Genomic DNA, 22940 nt, shown 5'->3' with positions numbered 1-22940 from the left:
TTTAAATCCTGGCCTGAAGTACTGTACATTTGCCCTCGAAGATAGCATTAATATATAGAGCATGCGTGATTCATATTGATATTAGTTCCAGATCAAAAGACCAGCGCTACTAGGTAAGCTTATAGAAAAGTCGCTCTGGGACTACTAGTAGCACGGCCCGCTAATGCAGCCGCTTTTGCGAAGTGTTCACACGTGACCCTGGAATCTTCCGCATAGTGCGCAAATAGTCAACTCGGACTCTGTCAGTGGAGATGTTCGGAGGTAAAATAAAAAAAAAAAGATGAACAGAAGAACACCTGTCATATGAACTTTTGAATAACCCGACTATTTTTTTTAATTGATCTGTATACTCTGAGCTTAGGTTTTGGTGCACAACACGTAATATATCCCAATCCTCCGCTTCCGAGCGGTTCATATGATCAATAGTTGATACTGCTTCGTTCAAGACATTCCAGCAGAAGAGATTATATCATGCCAACAGGAGCCGGCCACGTTCCCGCACAAATCATGACAGGGTCCTAGGCCGGCTGAGAAATTGAATGGTAACACAGGAGTTAGATCGTAAACCCCATTGAACAGACAAACCAGTCCACGCTCAAAAACGAAAAAATAAGGCTTTGCAAAGTGTAACAAAACAATCATGCCCAAGTATCACATAAACGGAACAGGGTATCTATATCGTATGCTGAGCCCTTGATTCAGTTCGCCTCGAACAACAAAGTCATGAAACCAATAACAATGCTTGTGGACGTGTATTCCCACCAGCCTGGAAAGAAGGAAAGACAGAGTGAGGAGTGAGGAGGCAAGGAAAAAGATGATTCGTGTGCAGATAGGATTTAGGATATCGTAAATATGGCACAAGAAAGTGAGAATCGCGAGATGATCAAAAACTCATATAACGGCAGGGTATCATTGCTCGGAGATTCGTGTATTATCCCCGTATCCAACGCCCCCAACAGAATTCACAACCGAAACTCCAAATGGAAAAGAAATAATGAGAACATAAAGAACATAAATGAAGGTATTAAAGACCTAACATGATGGTGAGAGATCGAGTCGGTTTGATGCGCACCAGGCGCCGATAAGAAAAACAGGACGGCCCGCAAAGGACCACTTTGCTTTAGTAATTATCATTGCCAACGTGAGTTAGAGTAAATGAAACATGGAAACTAAACGTTTCAGACTAAAGCCTTTAAGAAGACACGGATGGGCCAGTAAAGGAGTTAGTAGTTTAGCTTGAGCTCAACACCAGAGCTCATATTGTCGGAATCGATGGCTGTTGCGCTATCAAGAGCAGCGGCCTCGGAGATCTCGACCACCATGTCTTGGCCATCAGGCAGCTCGCGAACCACATCGTCATCAACCATGATCTTCAGACCATTTTTATTGACTCGAAGCACGCGCACTATACGCTGTGGATCTATGCGTTGTTTGACAGAGATCTTCTCCATCAAATCGCGGACGGTCCGTTCTGTCAAATAAACAGCCCGGTAATAATCATCTTTAGCTTGATCATTGCGTGGGAATCGAATGTAAAAACATGCGACTAAGCCATGGTTAGCAAGGGTAGCATGACGCATGTTTTATTTCATGCTACTTACTGGGCTTGGGCTGGCGTTCGGCCGGGGGTCTATATGTTGGATCGATATCCACCGCCTCAATAAATCCCATGGGCATATCCCCGTCTCCATTCGCTACCCTCTGGATTTTTATGGGATGCTTCAAAACAACTTTGTCTCCGCAAACTTCGGAACCGGGTCGTGAGTTTTCTGCAGATGTATTCACCGAGCATTGATAGCCTGAATCATAATATAAGCCCGTTTGTGATTGGACGGTCGGGGTATGGCAAGTTGAGCTCAACGAAATGCAACTGTTCGTCGGGGACAAGGTCGATAAACCAGTTGACCCGTCAATGCTGAACCGAGGGCCACTCTTGCCCTCCTTCTTGACAAAATCACGAGGCTCGGGGAGTTGAACCGGGTAAAGGTCGGGGTCGTCCTGCTCGTCACCCTGCAAGCCAAGAATGCTCACTGGCCGGGTAGATGTGAACATTTCTTGCATTAAAGCCAGTTTGATATGTAGATCATCTTCCATAGACAATCGGTCACCATCTTGGGAGCCCATTGACCATGTCCGCTTGTGTTTTGTGATCTTCGTAGGGCGAGCGTCGGCACCTTTCAGTGCAATCGAGCCACCGCTACGCTTCCGCTTTCCGTAGTTGCCAGCTCCCATTTCAGCCTGAGCGATCTGCTGTCTGAGTTTCTCAATGGACTTCTTAACGTGGGCAACGTCATTCGATAGTTTTCGCTCCGCACCATGATCACGAAATAGTTTCACTTTGCAATAGCAAACTTCCGCCTCTTTATCTTGCGCTGGATCTGCATTGTCTGGAGAAACCATCTGTGTTTTGGCGCAAAGTCGGACTGGAATACCCTTCACACCTTTAGAGTGGCTGAAATCAGTCGAGAGGAAGTTAAACCGAACAGAGATAGCACACTCCGACGCTCCGGTTGATGGACTGGCCGTCCAGGTCACGCAAAATCCGTCGAAGGAAGAGCTCTCAAGCTGGACCTGTCGGTTTCTTTGGTCGTCAACACCTCCCTGGATGGGGTCAACGTATTCAACAGCCTGGAGCTTGCCACCACGCTGATGCGCCTCGTTCAACCCTCTACCTTCTTTCCACAACTGCCAACAAGCGGCGGGTTTCGACCTTTGTTCCTTATCTTGGAATGAGACACGAATATAAGTCCGGTATTTTATTGGCTGACCGTTCATCGGGGGCGGCGGAGCAGAGTCGATGACGGAAACGGAGTATGCTTGACCCTTGTTGAGATAGGATACTGGAACCTCGTTTTGATCTCTGACCATTGCTGTAGGCGCCCGCAATGTGACGTGGTAACGGAACCTATGATCGGATACGGTTAGATACACAACTGACGGGAAGGGATTTGCTAGCTTACTTGTCGCCAGGACTTTGGATATCGACTGGATCACGTTGCAGCATGGACGAAAGCATGTGTGAATGGGCGTTTCCCTGGATATCCACGTCATTTAGTGACAGCTCATCCACAGATTCGTCCATGGCATCGTAACCTGAATCACGGTGAACAAAGGTAGGCGCAAATGGAGCTTGCTGAGCAAACGGTTGCGGATTCTGGAAATGCGGCGCAATGTACGGTGGATTGAATTGGTCGAGGCCCATGGTTGTAGTATCCGCATTGATAGTGGAACTAGCAAGCTGCTGTGGCAGGGTAAGAGGAGTGATCATGTTCATCCCCATAGGAGTATGAAGATCGCCTGCTTGGCTGTGGAACACTGCACCGAGCCCACCTGAGTTCGGCGTGTAATAGCCATGCGGCTGACTTAGGGGATTCATGAAGGAAAGTGAGTTGGGGTCAACATAAGACGGCGCGTATCTCATATCATGGCCCGGACGAGGTGTGGTATCATGTAATTTCAAGTCACCGCTATCCATACTGAGTCTAAGCCAAAGAATACAGTCAGTTTCCCACTCAGGACAGTAACACTTTTCGTGGTGGCCAGGTAAAAGGGGTCTAAAATACTTAGCCGGAGTGATTGGGCCAGCAGGGATTTGACCAAAAGGTGCTGTATGGCGATCGGGGACTGGAGGAACGACATCAGAGAACGTCTTTTGAAATCTCTCGATGAGCTCGTCGCCTGGCTTTTGGGAGTTCTTTCTGTATAGCAAGCCATATGCATCAGCAAAACATTCAATAGCGATCCCAGAGAAAATTGAGCACGTACCTATTGCGAAACATTCTTAACAGAAGTCGGGCGTGTATCTAGTACCCAGACGGTAGGCCCAGGGATGGGGATTGAAAGCTGGAAAGAGGTGAAGGGAGTGCCAATAAAGATAACATCCAGCTCAATAAGAGAATCTTTCAAGCGCCAACTATGAAAACAGTGGTGGAAGGACTTTTCTATAATTTCTTTTCTTTTTCTTTTCTTTTTTTTATAAAAAGAATTGTCGGTATGATCCGACCTGTCGAGTAGACAATAATGCGGCCAGGTTATGCGACCCGAGTCACCTCAAGAAGTGTCGGGTCGCAGTCGCGCGCAGTTGAAAGGCGGAGGAAACAAGTTGGGGAAAGACGCGGATGTGGTGGGAAAAAAGGCGGAAGGTTGAAAGGAAGAGATGCAGAGGAGATATGAATCGAAGTTACAACGAGAAGGTGTCCCCTTGCTCAAGGTGTCAGATGAGACATGAACGAAGCTTATAGTGACGGGAGACCCGGTTTTTAAGTACAATCTCGGAGGAGGCGACGAGAATATTATGCACGCAGGATCTGTTTGAATCGGGTAGGTAGCGGGGGAATGCTTTGGGGTGTGAAGGAGGGGGGTGGGTAATAGAAAGAGAGAGAGGGAGGGAGGGAGAGGGAGGAGGAGGAGAGGAAGAAACGAGTGGGAAGGGTCAAAACAGAAGGGGCAAAAAAAAAAGAGAAAGAGGTAGTATAAAATAAAAAAGAAAAAGTCGATGATGAATCTGATGTGAAGGAAGAGCTGGAACCAAACGGCACAAGAAGCACCCAATAATGTTGAACTAGTTCGGAGGACTGTGGAGGAGGTAAAGAATTGAAGTAGAATGCCTTTTTGGGGAAGAATCGGCCCTGGACGCCCAACAACGCAACTCTACTACTAGTTTTAGGTGGACTTTTGTCTGCTCGGAAGAATTGTGGACAGGATGTGATAGTTATTAATACCAACAGCAGCGAAAGGGCCACATGGAAAAGACAGAGATTAATGACGTGCAAAAACACTTTGATAAATGGGTGGCTCAAATTAAAAAAAGTAAATCAAACCCAACAAAATAAAATGGCAGTCATAAAATTGAAAAATAAAAAAAAGCCGAATGAGGTAGTAGAAAGCTGAAGGTTTCGAGGGTCAAGACAAATTAAAATAGAAAACAGAAAATGGAATTTCTAGCTTCTCCAGTTTTTCTATTTTTCATCTCTTTTTTTTACCGTTTTTCTTCTCAGCAAAAAGAAAAAAAAAGAACGTTATAGTTCCTATCTCTCCATTTCTCTCCAATTCTTTTTTTTCTTTTTTGATTTTGAATTTAAAATTTGGGATTTTCTGGTATGGAGTTAAACGGACATGGCCCAGGGATCGGGCGGGTGGGGAGGAACCTGGATTTGAAGAGGGGTGTGGGGTGGATCCAATAGGTGGACGACCTGCCCGCCAGGTATTACAAGAGGTACCGTACATACATGCAGAAATGATGTGGTATGGGGAGGTATGGTAACTATGCCCGTATCTGGGCTTCACAGTCCACGGTATGAGAAAATCAGTTACCTAATCCGCTAGGTGGGTACCTATTAGGTAGACAGGAGTTCCTCTCAGGCATGATACAGAGGGAGGTATGTAGGTCACTATGAAAGGGGAAAGACATTCGAACAGTTCTTGGGAGCTATACTTGTGGGTTTCGCTCAGATGGCCAAGCCGAACCGTTTTATGCCATGTTCTTGACCCATCTATAAGATGCGGCTTACTCAACGGAATTAATTGCCAATGGCAATACACCAATCCTCAGGACATCCTCCTACCGAGAGATATCCGAACTATCTCTGGTTGACCAAGCCCAGCCATCACTCCCCAACGCCATATCTCCAGGGGGCTTGTAGTATTCCGCACACTCTGATGAGGGCGCTCTATGGTATGGACAGTATCTTATGTGTGGAGCACCAGCTGTTTATCGGCCACTATCAAAGGCTGTTTCCATGTTGGGAAGGCATGGAAGGGTCCCGAGTCGTAACTTTCAGGGGCTCAAACTTCCCCTGTGGAAGTTACCATACATCTCAGCTGTGGAGATCTAAAAGAAAACATATCTTTTGTAGCATAAAGAATTTACTCAACTACTTTTCGGTGGAAGGCACAATTGCATTATATGTATGTTGCAGTGGTGTGAGACATGTGGCACATTGATGTTTTGTTTTTCCTTCGTCCCCTTCTAGAACCACCTCGTTTTCTAGAAATTTGATACGAGGTGTGGATGATGCATAATAAACACGCTATATATCGAGTGACAGAAGTGACGTTTCTAGAAAAGGTTTAACCTACTAGGGATTAAGGCACTACCGCCTCCAACCCCATATCTATACTTTCGTCACATGGGAAGGCACCTGTATTCCCTTGGCACGTCCCAGATCTTGATATCACCACTCTCGCAGCGACAGCCACATATATAACCAGAGAACTTAATCTCGTTTGGCGTACGGCACATCCGTCGTGGCGACAGCACTGCCAGCCTCACCGACTTGCTGATGAACCTCTTGTTGAACCAGTGAAGGCATATTGATGCCTTGCGCATGATTTAGAAACCTGCATGTCGTCCAGAATCCGGAAGGTGGAATCTCCGGGGGGAAACTAAAGTGCCTCAAGAAGAAATAGGAAAGACAGTCATTTTTTTGGATGCCCGAAACCCTCGAGTCTCAACCTAATGGGGGTGCACGGAGCACCTGCGATCCACCGATTCGTCTGAGCTCTGAACCACTTTTATCCATGGGGTTGGGAACTATGGCAGAACGCTATTTAACTGCATGTAGGTCCCTATGTTCTATGGATACCAGATCATGCTCACTGAAGGCATTCGGGTTGAAGAATTCGTGCTCTCCTGGCAATCTGTCTTCTGTTGTTATCAGTCTCGGGTATTGTATTGTCTGTATTGACCGCGATATCAAATTGCCCGGAGTCGCAACGGCGTCTATTGACTGGGTAACTGGGCCGCCAATCAGAAGCGCGGGATTCCGCTGCCGTCGCACGGAGCTCTCCGAAAGTCAATTACAAAACGACCATGTATTGTAAAGACCTGCCAAAGAATCAATTTGGAGTAGTGACTTCGGTGGCTGGTGAGTTAACAAAACTAGTCGCTCAGCTCTAGCATTCGATTTCCGTATTTGCCCCAGGGATAGAAGAGAATCAAAGTTTCTCGATCAACCGGAACGGTGGGAAAAGGGAAAATGGAAGCAAAGGAAGTTTCTATTTTGTTTCCTGGGAAATTTTAATTAAAACAAAGATTATTTTTTTTCCCTGTCTTTCGTTTATTCCATACCGTTAGGGAGGAGGCTCGTGTGTCCAACTACTAAGTACTCTTGCTGACAGGCGAGATCGCCCTCGAGAGAAGGAAATTGAGTGTTTCTCGCGCGATAAGTGGATGATACCCGGGAGACCATCTAATTTGTTGGCCGAATGATCCGACTCAAGGGGGTGCAGCCGGTCCTAGCACGTAGGATAAGGTACAGTAAGTAGGGCAATTGTGGGGAACTTCCCATTTAGAAATGACAAAGGGAGGCATGCATTGCGTCACTTTCCGTTTGGCTCTGGCAGTAGCATTCCCGCTCCACATTTATGACATCTCTTCCCAGCACGCAGAATCCGGCACGACATTTCTCAATGATACACCTTTCGGTCTCTTCTCTCGCGCTTACCCTAACGTATTTCATCACCTCGACTAACCGGGTCGTCTTACCCAGTCGTACGAACTAGTCGGCGGTTGCCAGCGTGCTAGCTGATGGGCAAGTGGGTCCCTGTGTGGCCAGGCCATTGTGGTCCCCGTAGACTAAGAGGGAAAGACCACTAAGCGGTCAATCTGATGACTTTGCTCTGTATTCTCCGGATACTAGGAGGAAAAGATAATAAAAAATATTCAAAACAAATAAAAAAATAAGAATAGAATACTACTGAAAAAATGGCCGTTATGGAACCAGCATACGTACACGACTAGTACAAACAGGTCGGGAACTGTATACAGACAGAATAAATGAATAAGCCACAGCCGTCGGATGCAGATCATTATCCCTCACAGGGCCCATCATATGATGGCTGTGAATCGCCACTCTGAATAAGCCTGTGTCGTTTCTCACACTGTGGGTGACAGTGGTCTCAATGCTATTGGGTGTACACTGGTTTCTCGGTTTACGAGTAACCCGGATTGGTAGGCAGCCAGTCATTCCATAGGAGTCGTACACATAAAATTAATGTATGTATGTAGTAGGATTGGTCCCTATTGGCCCAAAAGGATAATCAATCAGATCCCACCAAACTGCTTCCGAATCCCCGCTGAAACAAAACGTCCATCTGGATTCGTTCGTAGACAACTGTGTTCAATTGAGAAGCGTCACACTGATACGCCTCGGATCGTCAAGAAGTGAAACCGATTTGCAGTGGACGGTCCAACGGCCCCAGTTCCGTGCTATATATGATAGTATCTGTGCGCGGTTCCCACCCCGATAACTCAATGCTTAAGAGATTATCGATATGACACGCATAAAGATTGAACGAAAGGGTTATTTTCACAAATCATATATTTCCACAAGAGGAAACCTAGCAAAGTAACTGAAAAGACCGAAGAAGCTGCGTAGAATCGTCATTCGAAGGTTTCCTATGCCATGACCACATCAAGGTCGAAAGTTGAGATTCATGATTTCAGATTTCTCTTTCCAGGTATGGGTCCCATGGCCATGGATAGCCCACCTGCGCTATGCGGGCAAATAAATCGGGGGAACGAGAACCCTGTCTGCACCGCAAGCACACCTGAACCATAGTCTAGTGATCGGCGGAGATTCTGCTCTCTCTTCCGCATTCTGTTGCGCCTGTTGTCATATTTCTATTTTACTTGAAACCTCCGGCCAGGAAACTCTGGCGGATCTGCCAAATGAAGACCCTGAGAGCGTCCCCGAGGAAAAGTGGGTATAATTGACTACCGTGGTACATAGGAGAATCGCACAGGCAGTCAGCACGAAGAGAGAAGGGGATATCCCTCGAAGCAGGACACCGATTAGGAAATACCTGATCTTGCTTCTTTTACTGGCGGGTTGCTTCGTTAGACTGTGAAGTTATCTTTGGTTTGCCCCCCGTCCCCTGCAGGGCACAGCCAAGACTTCACATCATATGTACATTGTTCAGCATGCATCAAAAAGACAACTCGCATATGACATTGGCCACGCCATCATTTTGCTGTCCCCCCACCTCCTTCCTGTCTGCATTGCTGAGGAACGAGTTATTATTTGATCGCGAGACAGGGCCAAAGCATTCAGGCTTGTTTAGGCAGAAGAGTTGGACCCCCCGAGTCGGAGTGCAGGTAGACTGGTTGTACTATTAGATTAAGGTAGGTCGCGATCCAGGTTTCCATGCATATTCTTGCAGGATCGGTGTGTAAACTACTAGTATATTGCAGGATCTTCGAGCTACCGAGGCCTTGAGGTACCGAACAGACGGTGTTGGGTTTGCTGGCATGCATCGGTCTTGGTGGCAGCGTTAGGGCCCGTTTGCGGCGGTATAAGATATGGATACTACTATCTAACTCGAAGGGGCCGATATCAAATGACAAGAGCCCACGAATACTACGCACAGATGTCGCTTACATACGACTGGTAGTAGTCAGGTGTGAGGAACACCGACTTTTGTTGACATGACATTTCCCCCATAATCTGTCTGTTCTACACTCCCCAGATAACTGGTGCCTGGACCATAATACACATACATCGGTTTCTTTCGTATCGTCTCATACCCCAGACAGTAGCGTACCAGTAAGAAAGCCATCCCGTGTTTTGGAAGATAGATCCGCTTTCGAACTAGCCAATCACCCTAGGAAGTGTAAAATACGGTACTAACCGTGGTTCCCCCCAGCCCTAGCAAGTACTTATGGCGGCGGAATGACGAGGTATGTACCTAGGTAGGTACCTTTGCCGCCAGGCCGTAAGTATTATGTACATTGAGGTACGGTTGAATAAAATGAGTGAGTTTGACCCATGCCCTCGGGATCTGGATCTTGTCGCCACAACAAGGTACCAGGCCGTGATAGGTGCCACCGCGACGTCAAACCCCACTTGGCCTTTGAGCCATCTGATCGTGAGTGATATTTTCCCGACAAATCATGGCCTGGAATCGGGGAATGGCGAAAGATGGCTGCGGTTTTGGGGGGGGAGGGGGAAAACAGCGCGCAATCAATGGACCCACTCGTTCTGCTTGAACTTTGGCGCATCCCCCCCGGACGTAGTGTCGTATTGTTCTTTTGTTCTTTTCCCTTTCCTGAATCATGAGCTTCTTTTTTAGGCGCATTTAATGATGTGGATTCCCAATGTGGGTAGTACCCATGATGTCATCAGGATGTACCGTGTGTCTCTGGATCGTGTTCCCTGCAGACTTTCATGAAGCAACTACATCTACATCCGTCTACAGGTACTTCGTTTGTTTTTTACTCTGGAGTAGCACCGTTAAGCTTAACTAATCCACTGTATCGTCATGTCCCGCATCGGGAACAAAAATCCGACACATCGGTAAATTTCGGCGATGTCACACTGTCACCTAACTTTTCAAACATATACATACAACAGCATTACCTTCAATTGTACAGACTGAGAGCTTCTATTAAAGTGACGTTGAGGACATCGGTGTCTACAAAAGTCAGCTCAAGGCCTACACTCAGAACATTCGGTCCTAGTATGCGTCAATGGTAGAAGTAGAGCCCATGTGGTATTATTTGTAGGTATCTATGGACCAGCCGTCGGGCCAACTATCAATTATGTTCCTTGGAATTATCCCAGTATGACCGCCAGTGATGCTAAGTCCCGCTTATCTCATGGCATACATAACATCAACGACACGCTGTCGGCGAACCTGAAGGGTGAATCGAAGAAAACGACAAAGAAGAAAAAAAAAAGAAAAGACAAGGGAGAAAACCGACGGACACCACAACGCCTGCGCACTGTCACTCATACTTCCGCACCGAGGGATAATATGATGCATTGATAAAAGTCAATGGGAACCCGAACTATCTGCTGTCTAGAAAAGCGAAATCGCGCGATGTATGTCGTCAAAGAAACTGGGTTCAAAGCAAAGAAACTTGAGCAAGTCATCTTGTCCGGACTCATCCTGGGAGTCGCTCGAGGTGAGACGTGATATACGTAGAATTCCTGGACTCAGAGCTCAGGGCGCGTTTAATGGAGACTCTCCGTCCCTTTAGGGCTTAAAAGGAGCTAAGGTCCTTCAAACACTCCGGAACCGAAACGAGACGGTCGGTTTAAAACCGGGAGCATTCCGTGCTTTAACTGACCGCAAGGTCTTTGTCGGTATATTTTTGTGGGGATATTGGAGGCAAGTAGTGTCGATATAAGGTTAGTGCATGATAATTAATGAGAATCCATCCACCCAGGGACCGCTGGATCCTGAGATGCCAGCTATTTTATAGCCAAGAGGTGGGATTAATGTGTGCCTGTGAGACCACCTTGTCAGCATGAAAGAATTATATAGACAACTGAAAGTCCGGGGATTGCGTACCCTGAGCCTCCATGAGCATTGCCAAAAACGCCGGACTTCCTCCCCTGACTTGTGAGGATCTCTATTCCGTCAATCCAAGCCCCCGCTCGGATATAAAAGCCGAGCAGGATTTCGCCTCGTCGTGTATCTAGGAATTTGTCAGTCTGGTTGGTTGGTGATACAGAAATGGAGTTTTGACTTACCAAGAACGAAATCGTCGCCGCCAGGTTTCCCTCCTCGTTTCCCAAAGAGCTGGCTAGTCGCATCTTCGTAAAAGAATTCCAACCCATCTACTGCTGCGCCGTGATAGACCCGGATCGAGGTCAAGAGTTTGGTTGATGCGAAGGCGCAGTCCAAAAGAAGCTGGTCGGGTTGACTGCCTTCCATCTGTGAAAATCCCAATTTACTGCCCTTATAACCGGTATGGCCCTTCGGCAATTTCACCACCGATTGCTTCGACTTGAGGTCATTGATAGAATCAACGGTATGGCTGCCAAGGGCCCCGGAGAAAGCCGTCAGCTTGATGTTCTTTTTCTTCTCTTTATCTGTGCCGAACACGCGTTGTCGCAGCTCATTCTCTGTCACTGTAACCTGCCGCGGGAGCCCGTTGCTGCTCGATTCTGTGTTGATATACTCAATAAAGTTACGGCAAACGTTGTCACCCTCGGCATATAGCTCCACAAACGCAATACCAGTTGTTGCGGTGATCAAGATTTTACCATTCTCGACAGGCCAGACTTGCACGCTATCATCCGAATTCATAGGAGCGTCCCCAGGAAGTCGGAAGCAAGGATGGAAACGGAACCGTAGTGCATCAAGTCGATGCCAGCCGCACTCATCCGGAGGTAAGCACAACTTAAGCCCCTGGGTTTTAGTACGAGTCGAGAACGGCTCACGAGTCATAAATGACCGATTAAAACGGACGTAATCACGTAGCATGATGCCCGACTCTTGGTGCGGGCATCCGAAGAGATGTCCCACTTCATGGAGGTGGGCCCCAATTCCAATATTGGCGGACTCCCAACGTGATCCAGCTTCACCGCAGTCGTTCGCAACGAAATCTGTGTCCGTCCGGGTGCAATCCGAGAAGGCATCAACGACTTCCTCTAGACTGGATGGATAGCTGTGAAGGCTATGGGATCCAAATATGGCCATTTTAACATCATCCCCACCTGACCCTAGGGCAGCATGACCCGTGATAGTTTGGGAACCCGTGTCCCAGTGGGAATCCAGGAGCAGGACCGAGACATACTGCTTCTGGCCTGGCTGAAGATGCAGATAGCTCTTCACGGCATCCTTGGCGATCTTAAATAGTTCGTCCTTCTTTGTAGCCGGGCCATGTTGTTGGGCGATATTGAGGTCCCGCAGCTCAGCGACCGTTTTATCGGTCCGAATGACATGGACTTTAGCTTCATTCCGCATCTGCCCATTGACTGTATCCCGACGGCTCAGAGTCCCACTCTGCCACTCTTCTTCGAAGCGGAAACATCGTCTACCGAAATTGTTCCGGAACATTTGCTCGCCAGTAAAGGCTTGCCATAAATATGCGGCCATCCGATACTTTCGAATAGCAGTTTCTAGACCATTGCCTTCTCGCTGTATCTCCGCCGGGGTAGCATCAAACGTCCCGTCGGAGTCCTTTCCTAGCAAGACCACCAGATGCAAAGGTGGAGCGTTTACTAGCGGAAGGTAGTTGATACAAATCCAGGACGAATGTGCGGCAGGGTAAGAACTGCCCGCGGACAGCTTGGTTGAAACAAAATCGAAGCGCAGGCGATTCGGACCTGGGGTGAGATGTACTAGAACTTTGAAATGAGACGACGTGACAGGCCAGCTGACTGGTGGGAACCCATCCTGGTGATGGTAGACCGTTATGCTTCCGTCCAGCGGATGTTGCCTTGGGTCTCCAATCTGGCCGTAGGCGAGGAGTACTTTTTGATGCACCTAAATATTGTTGAGCTTCGTTAGTTCGGACTGTTATAGGAAGCCGGGCGTACGCTAGGCATGCGATTGAGAACGGGAGGGGACACCTACCCAAGAGTTATCTGCAATGGAGATTATTCTGGGAGCATATGGTGAGGAAGGGGTGGGTGTCCGAGCCCCGCCATTGATGCTACCCTGTGGAACGAATTGTCAGTATGGAACCGGAGAAATCGAACCCATGGTCTCTAGGTACAAGATCCGAAAGAGGGTATATCACATACAACAATGCTACTGCGCTGAGATGGGGACGTGTGAGGAGCCGGTCGCTGAGGAGGCACCGACAATGAGGAATTAGTACCCGTGGTGCTGCCATTGGTTTCGCTCAATGAGGGGAGATTCGGGGACGAAGTGGTGGGCTTTATGGAGGAGGGCGGGGTGAGGGAGCTGTATGAGGCCGTATCAAGAGTGGAGGACGACTTCCCCGACGTCATTTCACCGTTGGATTGCGACTCATTGGATTTGGTGGCCCGAAAACTAGGTCTAGAGCGGCGACGAAGCTGTGAAAAGAACGGCATGATGAGAGGAGTCTTGTTACAGTCAATTGAAAGAGAAATCAACTGTGTATCAGTGGCAATGAACAAGGCAAGAAAAAGAAAGCCTTCACGAGCAAGAGGCGGGTATGCCTTCCTCCCGAATTGCTACGGCTCTCCTCGTCAGAACGAGGGACGAACCAGTCCAGTCCGACTGGGAAGTAAATCGGAAGGAGGAAAGAGAGAGAACAAGGAATTGGCGAAGAGAAAACGAGAGAAAGAACTGTCCTGAGATATTCAGGATAGCCAGTTGTCGGGAGAAGGTACGACCGCGGTGGAAGAATCGAAGGCGACCGTTTGCGGTTGCGACTGACGAACGAATGGAATGATAACCAATTTTGGCAACTACCTACAATGACCACCCCGCATGAATTGTACGCGTAAGAGAAGGGCGATATGAAAAGAAAAAAAATAAAGAAAAAAAAATATAAGAGGAACAAGCGAGAGACAGCGAGTGTAAGGAGAGGGAGAGCCAAAGGGGAGAATTGAAATACAATAAAAAATAAAATCGAGGGAACCCGATTGACAAAAGAGAAAAAGGGAAAAAATGAGAAACAAATAGAGCGACTAGTTTGAACTAAACTCACCTACCACTGGGGAGTATGGGACCAACTTATCATTCGTGACCCAGTAGGTAGACTCGATAGACTAATGGATTATTGTGGCGATGGGCAATGAGGGGGTAATGGAAAGAAAAAGAGCTGATAGTAGATACCTACCTTCCTATCGCTACTTCCAATACTGATAGATATATCAGATATTAATAGTAATGGCCATTGTTCTCCCCTCTTCTATTCTCCCAATCAATTATCACACCTCCAGCATCCCACACGCAACCCCCCCTTTCCAGGCCTTAGGATGCAGCTATCAGACAGACTTCCAGGTTTTTTTTTCCTATTTCCCCTCTCGAGCGCGACAACCTGGGAAAGCATGTAAAAGGGCGATGATGACCCACTGCGACGCTGTTGCGTATAGACAAGGAGGTGTTACGTCGGCGGCATCTCACTGGCCAACCATAAGGGATCTCGAGTTTCACTACCTATTTATGAGTGGATCAGATCGTCTGCTAAATTTGTCTCCGCTGGACTTATTAGGCACGGCATTCTTGGGTTTTACAGGGGATCGAAGACTTTTCTCGTCCCATTGTTCTCAGAGGTTGAATTGACGACACATACTCGGTAGAAGCTTCTTTTGAAACTCAAGGTTGAAAAAGAAAACGTTCCTGACCCGTGTTTCTAGGGCTTAGTTTGAGAAAAAAGAAATTTTGGTTTCATATTGTGTTCTTTTCTGATCTCTTATCTCTGATTAGTCCCTTTCTTTTTTTTCTTTTTTCCTTTTCCTTTTTTCTTTTTCGATTTTATTCTTACCGAGTTGTTTTGGGAAAGGCTCCCGTGGCTAAATCTCTTTAGTACTTCTACCTTGACCAAGTTCAATCAAGTTCCAGCTGGTTAGAATGAAGCCCGACCGAAAATAGTGACGGACCTAGACCTTGAATAACCTAGCGATCTTGGTAGTTAGTGCGAATGGGATCCATTCCATGGTCGTTTATCTGTCCCTTCTCCTTCTCCAACGCCAACCATTGTATCAATTCATTTTTCTTTTTCAACTGGCTTCGTACACAATGATATACTTCGTGCGAGTGAAATATCTTTGATTTCTCGAGCAATTGTATGTTATATTATTGACACAGTGCCTTTCGGTAACTACTCTGTACTAGTACCTCTTCTTTGCCGCTTGCAGTCCACGTCACTCCTCGCTCCGTCCTTGTCCACTGTTTGCTACCTCTCCAATCCCAGTGTTTCAATAACTCGTCAGATGCCTGTATCCCTCCCATATATTATATTTATGACTTATTATTAATATTATTATTCCTTCTTCTTTTCCACCCTTAGGGTTTGTTGGTTCCTATCATTTGCAGGACTCACCGAACCCCACCTCCTGAAGTTGCTTAATGCTTCTTGGCAGTGGGCAACAAGTGAGCACTAACGCTGGCGAAAAAGATAAGGAAAGGGGTGGATTGAAAGTCCAGGCTGAAGAAGGAGAGCGTCATGCCTCAGGCTGTCAAGCTTGCAAACTCAAGCAAACGATGTCTTACCATCGGAATGCCACCGACGCCGTTGAGCCGCTGTCTCTCCTCACCACACATCGAGGGATGAATGTGTCTCAGACAGGGACGATGGTTGACAGAAGTCAATGCGGCCAGATCCCCTTGTTGACTGTCATAGTACATATTGATCTAACTCTGAAACAAAGAGAGAGAGAGAGGGAGAGAAAGTCTAATTGAAACCCGATCGGTCGGTACTTTGCGGTCGCTAAGTAGGAAAAAGGGAGAGAGTGTGTATGTGCGTGAAGATATGTACTCATGTCCTCTATCGAGAATCGATAGGTGGCTTCCGAACCAAAAACGGTTCGCCCGGCTTCTCTGCTGGCACGGCAACGCTTATTTACTCGGTATGAGGAGTCTCAATTGTATGAACATCATTACTCTCTTTGTTCCTTGCAGGATGAGATGGTCGCAGGAGATGCTGGGAAGAAGGGGCCGATGAATGCCCAGATCAAGGGAGGGAATTGGGAATGGATCGGAGATTTTGGTTGCATACCGACCGGGACATTCCAAGTCGATTGATTCTGCGTCGTCTGGAGATCGTAAGTACGTAGTTGAAGTACAGGCTCATCTCTCTCACTCAGGTATGCTGGCAGCTGGTTTCGTGAAGAAACACTAGGTTGAGGAACGACGTGAAGAAATCGGGGGTGCCATGCATACTTATCAAGTAATAGGTAGAAGACGTCAAGGTATTCCTCATCCTTCTTCTGGGAATGTCTAGGGCAAGCCAAAAATAAAATAAAATAGACAATAAAACTAAAAAAAAGTGGACGAACGTAAGGGGAGAGTAGAGCTACCTACTACTATTAGAGAGTTGTGTATATGTGTACCTCTCAAGTACCTCAGAAGTATCGGGTACTATTGAAACACCTCCATATATTCCAACAAAATACATCCATGGAGAACCGAATGTCCCGATTCCGTAGTGGAAGGACAAGACGACCGGGAGCGATTGGATGTTTTTGGGGCATTGGCACGTTAGCAGGGACGAATTTGGGACCTTCAAAGATCCACACCAGGGCAACCAACATCGCGACCTCAAAAAGGGCGCCCCATCTGATTTTTCCCCTCCTCGAGATGGAATTTTGGAATTTAATTTTTTTTGGAAATTCTCTCTCTTTCACTGAACTAGTACTTCCATGCTAAAATTACGGCTAATCTGAGATCCATTTCCCCCAGAGTTCCTGCTTTCTTAGTCTCGCTCAGCTAAAGCGATCTAAGCCTAAACTTCCGCTCTCCAATTGGGTTGGCTTCCATTTTCACTTTCGTTATTCGTTCTTCTCCCTTCATCCCTCTCCACCTTTCAGCCGCCCTTCACTCCTCGGTGACTTCACAAGCCTCTTCTTCACTTAGCTCCCAGACCTTGCATTGACCGACGGCGGATTCCATGTTCACGGCCATTTTTGTTTCCATCCAGTGAATCCTTCTCCTGCTGTGCACAGAACCCATGGCTCTCCCTCAGCCTTCCAAATCGGAGAAGACGATCCGCAAAATTGACATCGCTCAGGTATGTCGACACTCCTGCGTTCAATGAACGCTGTACCATATCTTCCGCGGCTTGCGTGGCTTGGAAAAATTTTGACTGACTCGTCGCTCTGGCGTTAGGTATCCCTTAGCCTTCAGGATCGCTTGGGTCTTGCCAAGGTCAAGTACCAGAATGGTCGTCTTCACGGCTTGGACCAGAATGGTGGCCGAAACAGTCTTGTAGGAAGCGACAAGCCTTCCGACTCCTCTTCCGATATCTCCCAGAGTCGATGCGAGACCCCGATGACCTCTCCCCCCTTACGGACCGCGATGTACTCGAAAGAACTGCCCCGGTCGTCTCGTAATAGACATGCTGTGACCTTCGATTCCAGAGTGATGCAGCCGATGTTATCCGCCAGCCGAAAACGTCTCCGGTCGGATTCAATCGCAGACCACCCGGCTAAAATCCCCCGATCGTCATGGAAAAGCTCCTATCAACTGCCCGAATCGTCCCCAGGATTCAACCGTCACCTCGTGAATCGTCATCTTCCCTTTGTCAGTGAGACGGCTACAATTCCCGAGTTATCCTCTCCGGCATACCATCACCAGTCGGATGAAGATAACGATCCGGACCTTCCAATCCACAGCTTCCAAAATGTGAGCTCCATGGTGAGCTCCTCACCTCCTCGAACTCCGCCGCCAAAGCATGCTCGGTTATCTCGAAATGATCGAACTACACGGCATGAAGATGGTGCGGATCTGCTGCTGTATTTGGCCAACTCCCCTACCCCAGCCAGTGTCGCTGCGAAGGCTCATGGTCGGGAGTTTCCCCCATCCACCCCGCCAAGTCAGCATGCTGTTCTGCCTTCCCTGACTCCGACACCTGGAGGTGGTGGTGTCTTCCCAAATTTCAGCACTCCTAACCAGCAATTCAATTTCGCTGATTTTGTAAATGTGACACCTAGTCCAGCGCAACCTGCCTGGGGTGGCCGCACACCTGGAGGCCCTGCCAAGACCCCGCTAACAGCCAGGGACAGAAGAAGGTCTCACTTGGAGAACTTGTTGCCTCCCGGTGCAGATAGCCCCAAGACGAGAGCCAAGCAAGCGGGTGTTGTCCTGCAACTTGGTGGAGAGCTGCGACCTTGAGCTCATTGTTTCGGGCCAAAAGAATCGTTTCTGCTTGTTTATGCTTTTCACGACTACTTATGACTCACGTACGCACAGCTTGTGATTATCTCATGTTCGGTCAATGTCTTGATCGTCGGTCCTCACTCTTATCTATCTCTCTTCGTTTCCCCTTCTTCCCCTTTCGACTTTCCAAATCCCTTACAGCTTTAACCCCAGTGTTGACTGATACAGAATCATGCATTGCTGCTCATACATACCCTTTCTTATGTCTCGTTTAATCGATTCCGCTAGCAAATTCCTTATGTATTCGCCTACTCACCACCTGTTTCAATTAATTGTCGAACGCTCTTTACCATTTCTTGGTTATTACCAGTGATCTCTGGGTGAAACCCATATACGAAACTTTACTACAAAAATTTTTCTATTTGAATTTTACTGTACATACAATTGACATGTCAATAATCAATTACCTCATTGCTTTCAACCTGCAACGAATCCGTGGGTTTGGTAACAAAGACCCGAAGATGACCCCACTCTGAAAATCGCACCACACACAAAATTAAGGAAAACAACACGCGACAACCGACGCGTCGAACTCAGATCCCGTGGCTATTTCGCGTTCCAACCATCCCGAATTAGGATTAGCGCTATGCATGTGATCGATGTCATTCTATATCGGGATTAGCCAAGACTCAACCTTATTATCACGTGGCTATTATCCATTTAATCTACAGGCATGTCGATAACACACTAAGTGGCCGATTTCATATAGAACGGGTATCTGGGGGATCATGAGTGTAGTGCTCTTATTATATAATATACTCATCACCCAGGATGGAACTATTATGGCGATATATTGTGCCTGATACACTGTCCGTTTCCGGTCGATCCAACCGGTACCATATCTGCTGAATCGAAGCTTACGCGCCACCCTCACTCCTCCTGCTATTCTAACTCGGCATCTGGAGCAGGGGGTTCTACTTCTTCTTTCTGGGAACGTTCGAATTGCTTCCTCCAAAGTAAGGCCAGATAATCTGACGTGGTAGCCTCATCAATGGACTTGTCCTCCCGGACGCGAAGAAATCGCGGAAACCGAAGACTAAGACCTCGTTCGTCGCTCACCAGCCCGATGGCAGCCGTGTAAGTCGGGCTGAGCGTGATATCTGCAAAGGCCATCTCCCACACCTCCTGCGGCTCGAACCAGACGTCCGGCTCGCCGTAGTATTCGACATAACTGGGCCGTGAGATCACGTTGGGGCTGCCTTCGGTATATTTATCCTTGTTGGCCTGGTAGAACTTGTCCGTGAAGCCGGACATGCACTTCGTGACGGCTTCGAGGCTGCCGGTTTCGGGATTCCGCACGGCTAAAAGGATGGGTGACCACCATTTGGCTTTTCGGCCTTGTCCGTGCCAGGCCCCTACAGGGATCAGGTCAAGGGTCTCGGATGAGGTGCTGTAGTCCTTTTTGACTTTAAGCCAGGATTCGAGTCTTTTATCTGGTTCGTATGTGGAAAGTAAGGCCTTTCGGCGGCCTCCTTTCGTGGGTTTTGATTCCGGCTTGTCTATATCGTCGTTTGGGGTCTCCGATGGTTCCGAATTATTTGACTTCGACACATTGTCGAGCACCTTGACCATGATGCCTTCGCACTTGGTATCAGTTGCACCTTTAAAAAATTCCAGGACGGTCTCCGAATCGGCAGATGTGGCATCAAAGCTCTTTACCCATGTGAACCGGCTGGGGATTTCCACGAATAAGCTTCGTAGAAGCTCTCTACGTTCGCGGAAAGATCGGTCCAACAGAGGGGTTCCGTTCAGGTACATCAGGTCAAATGAAAAGAGACAAACATTAATCTTGATAGTCCCTATATCAACGTTCTTTTTGGCTCGATTGGTCAGAATCTGGAAGGCTTGGAGTTCCCCTGTTTCCTGGTCAACGGCGACTACTTCACCCTCTAGTATGAAGCTCGACACGCTCTCGCCCCTAATCTGTGGGACCAGGGACACCAGGTCCGGGTATTTCTCTGTCATATTTTCCAGATGACGAGAAAATATCGATACTTTGCCATTTCCGTCACAGTGCACTTGGGCACGCTGCCCGTCATATTTGTATTCGCAGGCAAAGTCCCGTCCTTGAAGTTTTGTCAGCATCTCGGAGAGATCCCGGGTGATGCTGCCTAGCATTGGCCTCAACGGTATATGTAGCTGTAGGCCACATCGTACGAGGAGTTCTTCCGTGACCCCTATCTCGAGCAAACAGGGAACTAGATCATTGTAATCAGGGTGTCTAGCATATGACGCCTTGACAACCTCTTCTGCATTGTTGTAAATCTCAGCCAATTCTTCCTTTTTAAGACGAGCCAACTCTTGCTGCGAACGGACAGCAAAATCGGCCCCTTCCGGTTTAGAGTAGAGAAAAGCGCGGGCGAGTGCGATGAGCATGGTAGTCTTCACGGCTCCTATTCGCAAGTTTTGGACGAGCGTCCTCACGATATACCGGCTTTCTTCCGCACCCCTAGTATCCTGTAACAGTTTCTCGACAATTCTCTGTTTGTTTTCCTGGCTCCCTGTGCCCTTGCTCATGGCAATCTTTTGCAGTGACTGATATACCCCTTTGACCGTCAATGGCTTGGGCTTCATTAACGTGAAGCTTTGCCTCTTTTTAGCTTCGAACGCCACGTCACCGGCGTCTCCAAGCTTATCATAGAGCGATTTAAGTCCTTGGCTGTTCAGGCCATAGATCTTCTTCAAAGCCTTTGAAATAGAAGAGCCACCGAGTCCTAGCTCTAACTCATCATACGGTGGAGAGATTGAGCTGGTTGCTAGCCATACTGCGGGGAGGACACTCGAAGGGTCGGCTTCGATAAGCACACGCAGGAAGTTAACGAGTGTATCCACAATTTTGATGCGACTTGTCGTGGCATTTGCAAGTACAAAGGCTCGGGTTAAGACGGCATATGAAGCATCGCCACCTGTGGCAGCCCAGTGCCCTTTTAACTCTTCTGCCCATTTGGTTGAGTCGAACGTCAAGGGACTCTGATCAAAAGGAACTGCAAGAGAAACGATGTCTTCTGTGCCGGTAGAAGACTGCAATGATAGTGTATTTCTCTTCTGTGTCTTGTTTGACGGCCCTAGATCGTCGTCTTTGGTGTTCGACGGTGTCGCAATGGGCTCACCAGTTGGCGTCTGAGTTTCCGAAGGCGGGGCAGCATCTTGCCGGTTCCATTCTTCTTGGAGCTTGCGGGCGAGAGCTTCGTCGGAAAGAGTTTGGTCTGTATCTTCAGGCACAGTGGACTGACTCTGCTCCGCCTTATCAGCTTGCTTGGCTGCTTGGCCCTTGAAGAATGACGCTATGCTTCGACTGCGCTGGGGGGATGAGACTGCGACCTCTCTTTTGCGCTTTTTGGCCGGGCTAGACATGTTGTGCTTGAGTTTGATAATATCTTCGACGTTACGTATATTGTATTCACCCACGTAATGGGCTCCATGGTGGCCAATTCATTGACAGAAACAGGTAGTGGCGGTAGGCGGAAGCTGAAGCTGCATGGAGCTGAGCTCCGCTTTCCCGCAATTCAACTTAATTCGTCCGGAGGCGGAGTGGTCATTGTTCGCAACACCTTACATTTCATTCCCCTCTCCAACATTACCTGACAATGGCGACTCCAACATCCACGCTATCTCCGCATGAACGAACAAGGGTCGAAGATTATCTAAACGACAAAATTCAGGTGTCGGCCGATTTCGAAAGTCTTGACTCATTGCTGTCTAGTCTTCGCTCCCAGCATGAGCTCCAACGAAAGCAGGTATTATTGTCTCGCTTATGTCTATCACTACATGGCCTAATCAGAAAATTATCTGACGGCCTTGGCATAGTTAGCAGAAGCACAGGAAGCACTATCGAAAGCGACAAAGGCCTCTAGCGACCATGCCGAAGCCACTCGAAAGCGTGCCGAAGCGTTCAATGAGCACCAGGCGGATATCGATAGGCGGTTGAAAGCCCTCACTGGGTCAGATGCGAGCGACGAAGCGGCAAAGCGATTTGAAGCGAGTATAGAAAAGCTGCGTAAGCTGGAGCTGTCAAAAGGATATGTGTCCTTGCTCAAGGAAGCGGAGGAATTGAGGTATTTGAAGCAGTGATCGCGTCAAAACAGAGCATGGGCCGCTAAGACGATATACAGCAAGGAAGCCTTAACAAGCATACAACATTCACCCAAATTGGCCATCAAGCCATATACCCGGCTAAGGACCATCGTCCAATCCTTGAAAGAAGCTCAGCCTGCAGCAGAAGGGGCTGCCCCTCACCTGGTCGACTATATCGGAAAGCTAGCATCTGCATTGAGAGATCACATGAAAACCGACTTCACTAAGCGGCTACAGGGAACATTGGAGGAGATGAAGTGGCCGTCGAAGGACCTGTATTTTCCGGATAATCTAAGAGCACAGTGGAAAGAATATGTGGA

The 22940-nt window shown here is 47.9% G+C and overlaps 5 protein-coding genes across 5 annotated transcripts; 2 read left to right on the top strand and 3 right to left on the bottom strand.

The window, feature by feature from the left end:
- Window positions 1-1150: 1150 nt before the first annotated feature.
- On the bottom strand, window positions 1151-4126 carry ANOM_008017 (grainyhead-like protein; the record flags this gene model as incomplete). The annotated part of the gene is made up of 5 exons (XM_015553273.1): window positions 1151-1546; window positions 1602-2905; window positions 2961-3482; window positions 3564-3698; window positions 3766-4126. Coding segments are annotated over 5 exons (2307 nt in total), but the record flags the coding sequence as incomplete, so codon positions are not given.
- A 7007-nt stretch (window positions 4127-11133) lies between these two features.
- Window positions 11134-13772, bottom strand: ANOM_008016 (zinc metalloproteinase; the record flags this gene model as incomplete). The annotated part of the gene is made up of 5 exons (XM_015553272.1): window positions 11134-11230; window positions 11296-11422; window positions 11478-13218; window positions 13309-13392; window positions 13479-13772. 5 exons carry the CDS (start codon window positions 13770-13772, stop codon window positions 11134-11136), a joined length of 2343 nt encoding a protein of 780 aa, XP_015405112.1.
- Window positions 13773-17242: 3470 nt separating this feature from the next.
- ANOM_008015 (uncharacterized protein) lies at window positions 17243-18501 on the top strand (the record flags this gene model as incomplete). Its single annotated transcript, XM_015553271.1, has 2 exons — window positions 17243-17398; window positions 17497-18501. Coding segments are annotated over 2 exons (1083 nt in total), but the record flags the coding sequence as incomplete, so codon positions are not given.
- Window positions 18502-19428: 927 nt separating this feature from the next.
- On the bottom strand, window positions 19429-21900 carry ANOM_008014 (putative DNA ligase I; the record flags this gene model as incomplete). Its single annotated transcript, XM_015553270.1, has 1 exon — window positions 19429-21900. The coding sequence occupies one exon, from the start codon at window positions 21898-21900 to the stop codon at window positions 19429-19431; it is 2472 nt and encodes an 823-aa protein (XP_015405110.1).
- Window positions 21901-22133: 233 nt separating this feature from the next.
- ANOM_008013 (RINT-1 family protein) lies at window positions 22134-22940 on the top strand (the record flags this gene model as incomplete). Its single annotated transcript, XM_015553269.1, has 3 exons — window positions 22134-22283; window positions 22354-22601; window positions 22659-22940. Coding segments are annotated over 3 exons (680 nt in total), but the record flags the coding sequence as incomplete, so codon positions are not given.

Source organism: Aspergillus nomiae, assembly GCF_001204775.2.
Source record: "Aspergillus nomiae NRRL 13137 chromosome Unknown contig00222, whole genome shotgun sequence".
NCBI classification, from domain to species: Eukaryota; Fungi; Ascomycota; class Eurotiomycetes; order Eurotiales; family Aspergillaceae; genus Aspergillus; species Aspergillus nomiae.
This window is presented reverse-complemented; position numbering and strand designations above follow the sequence as displayed.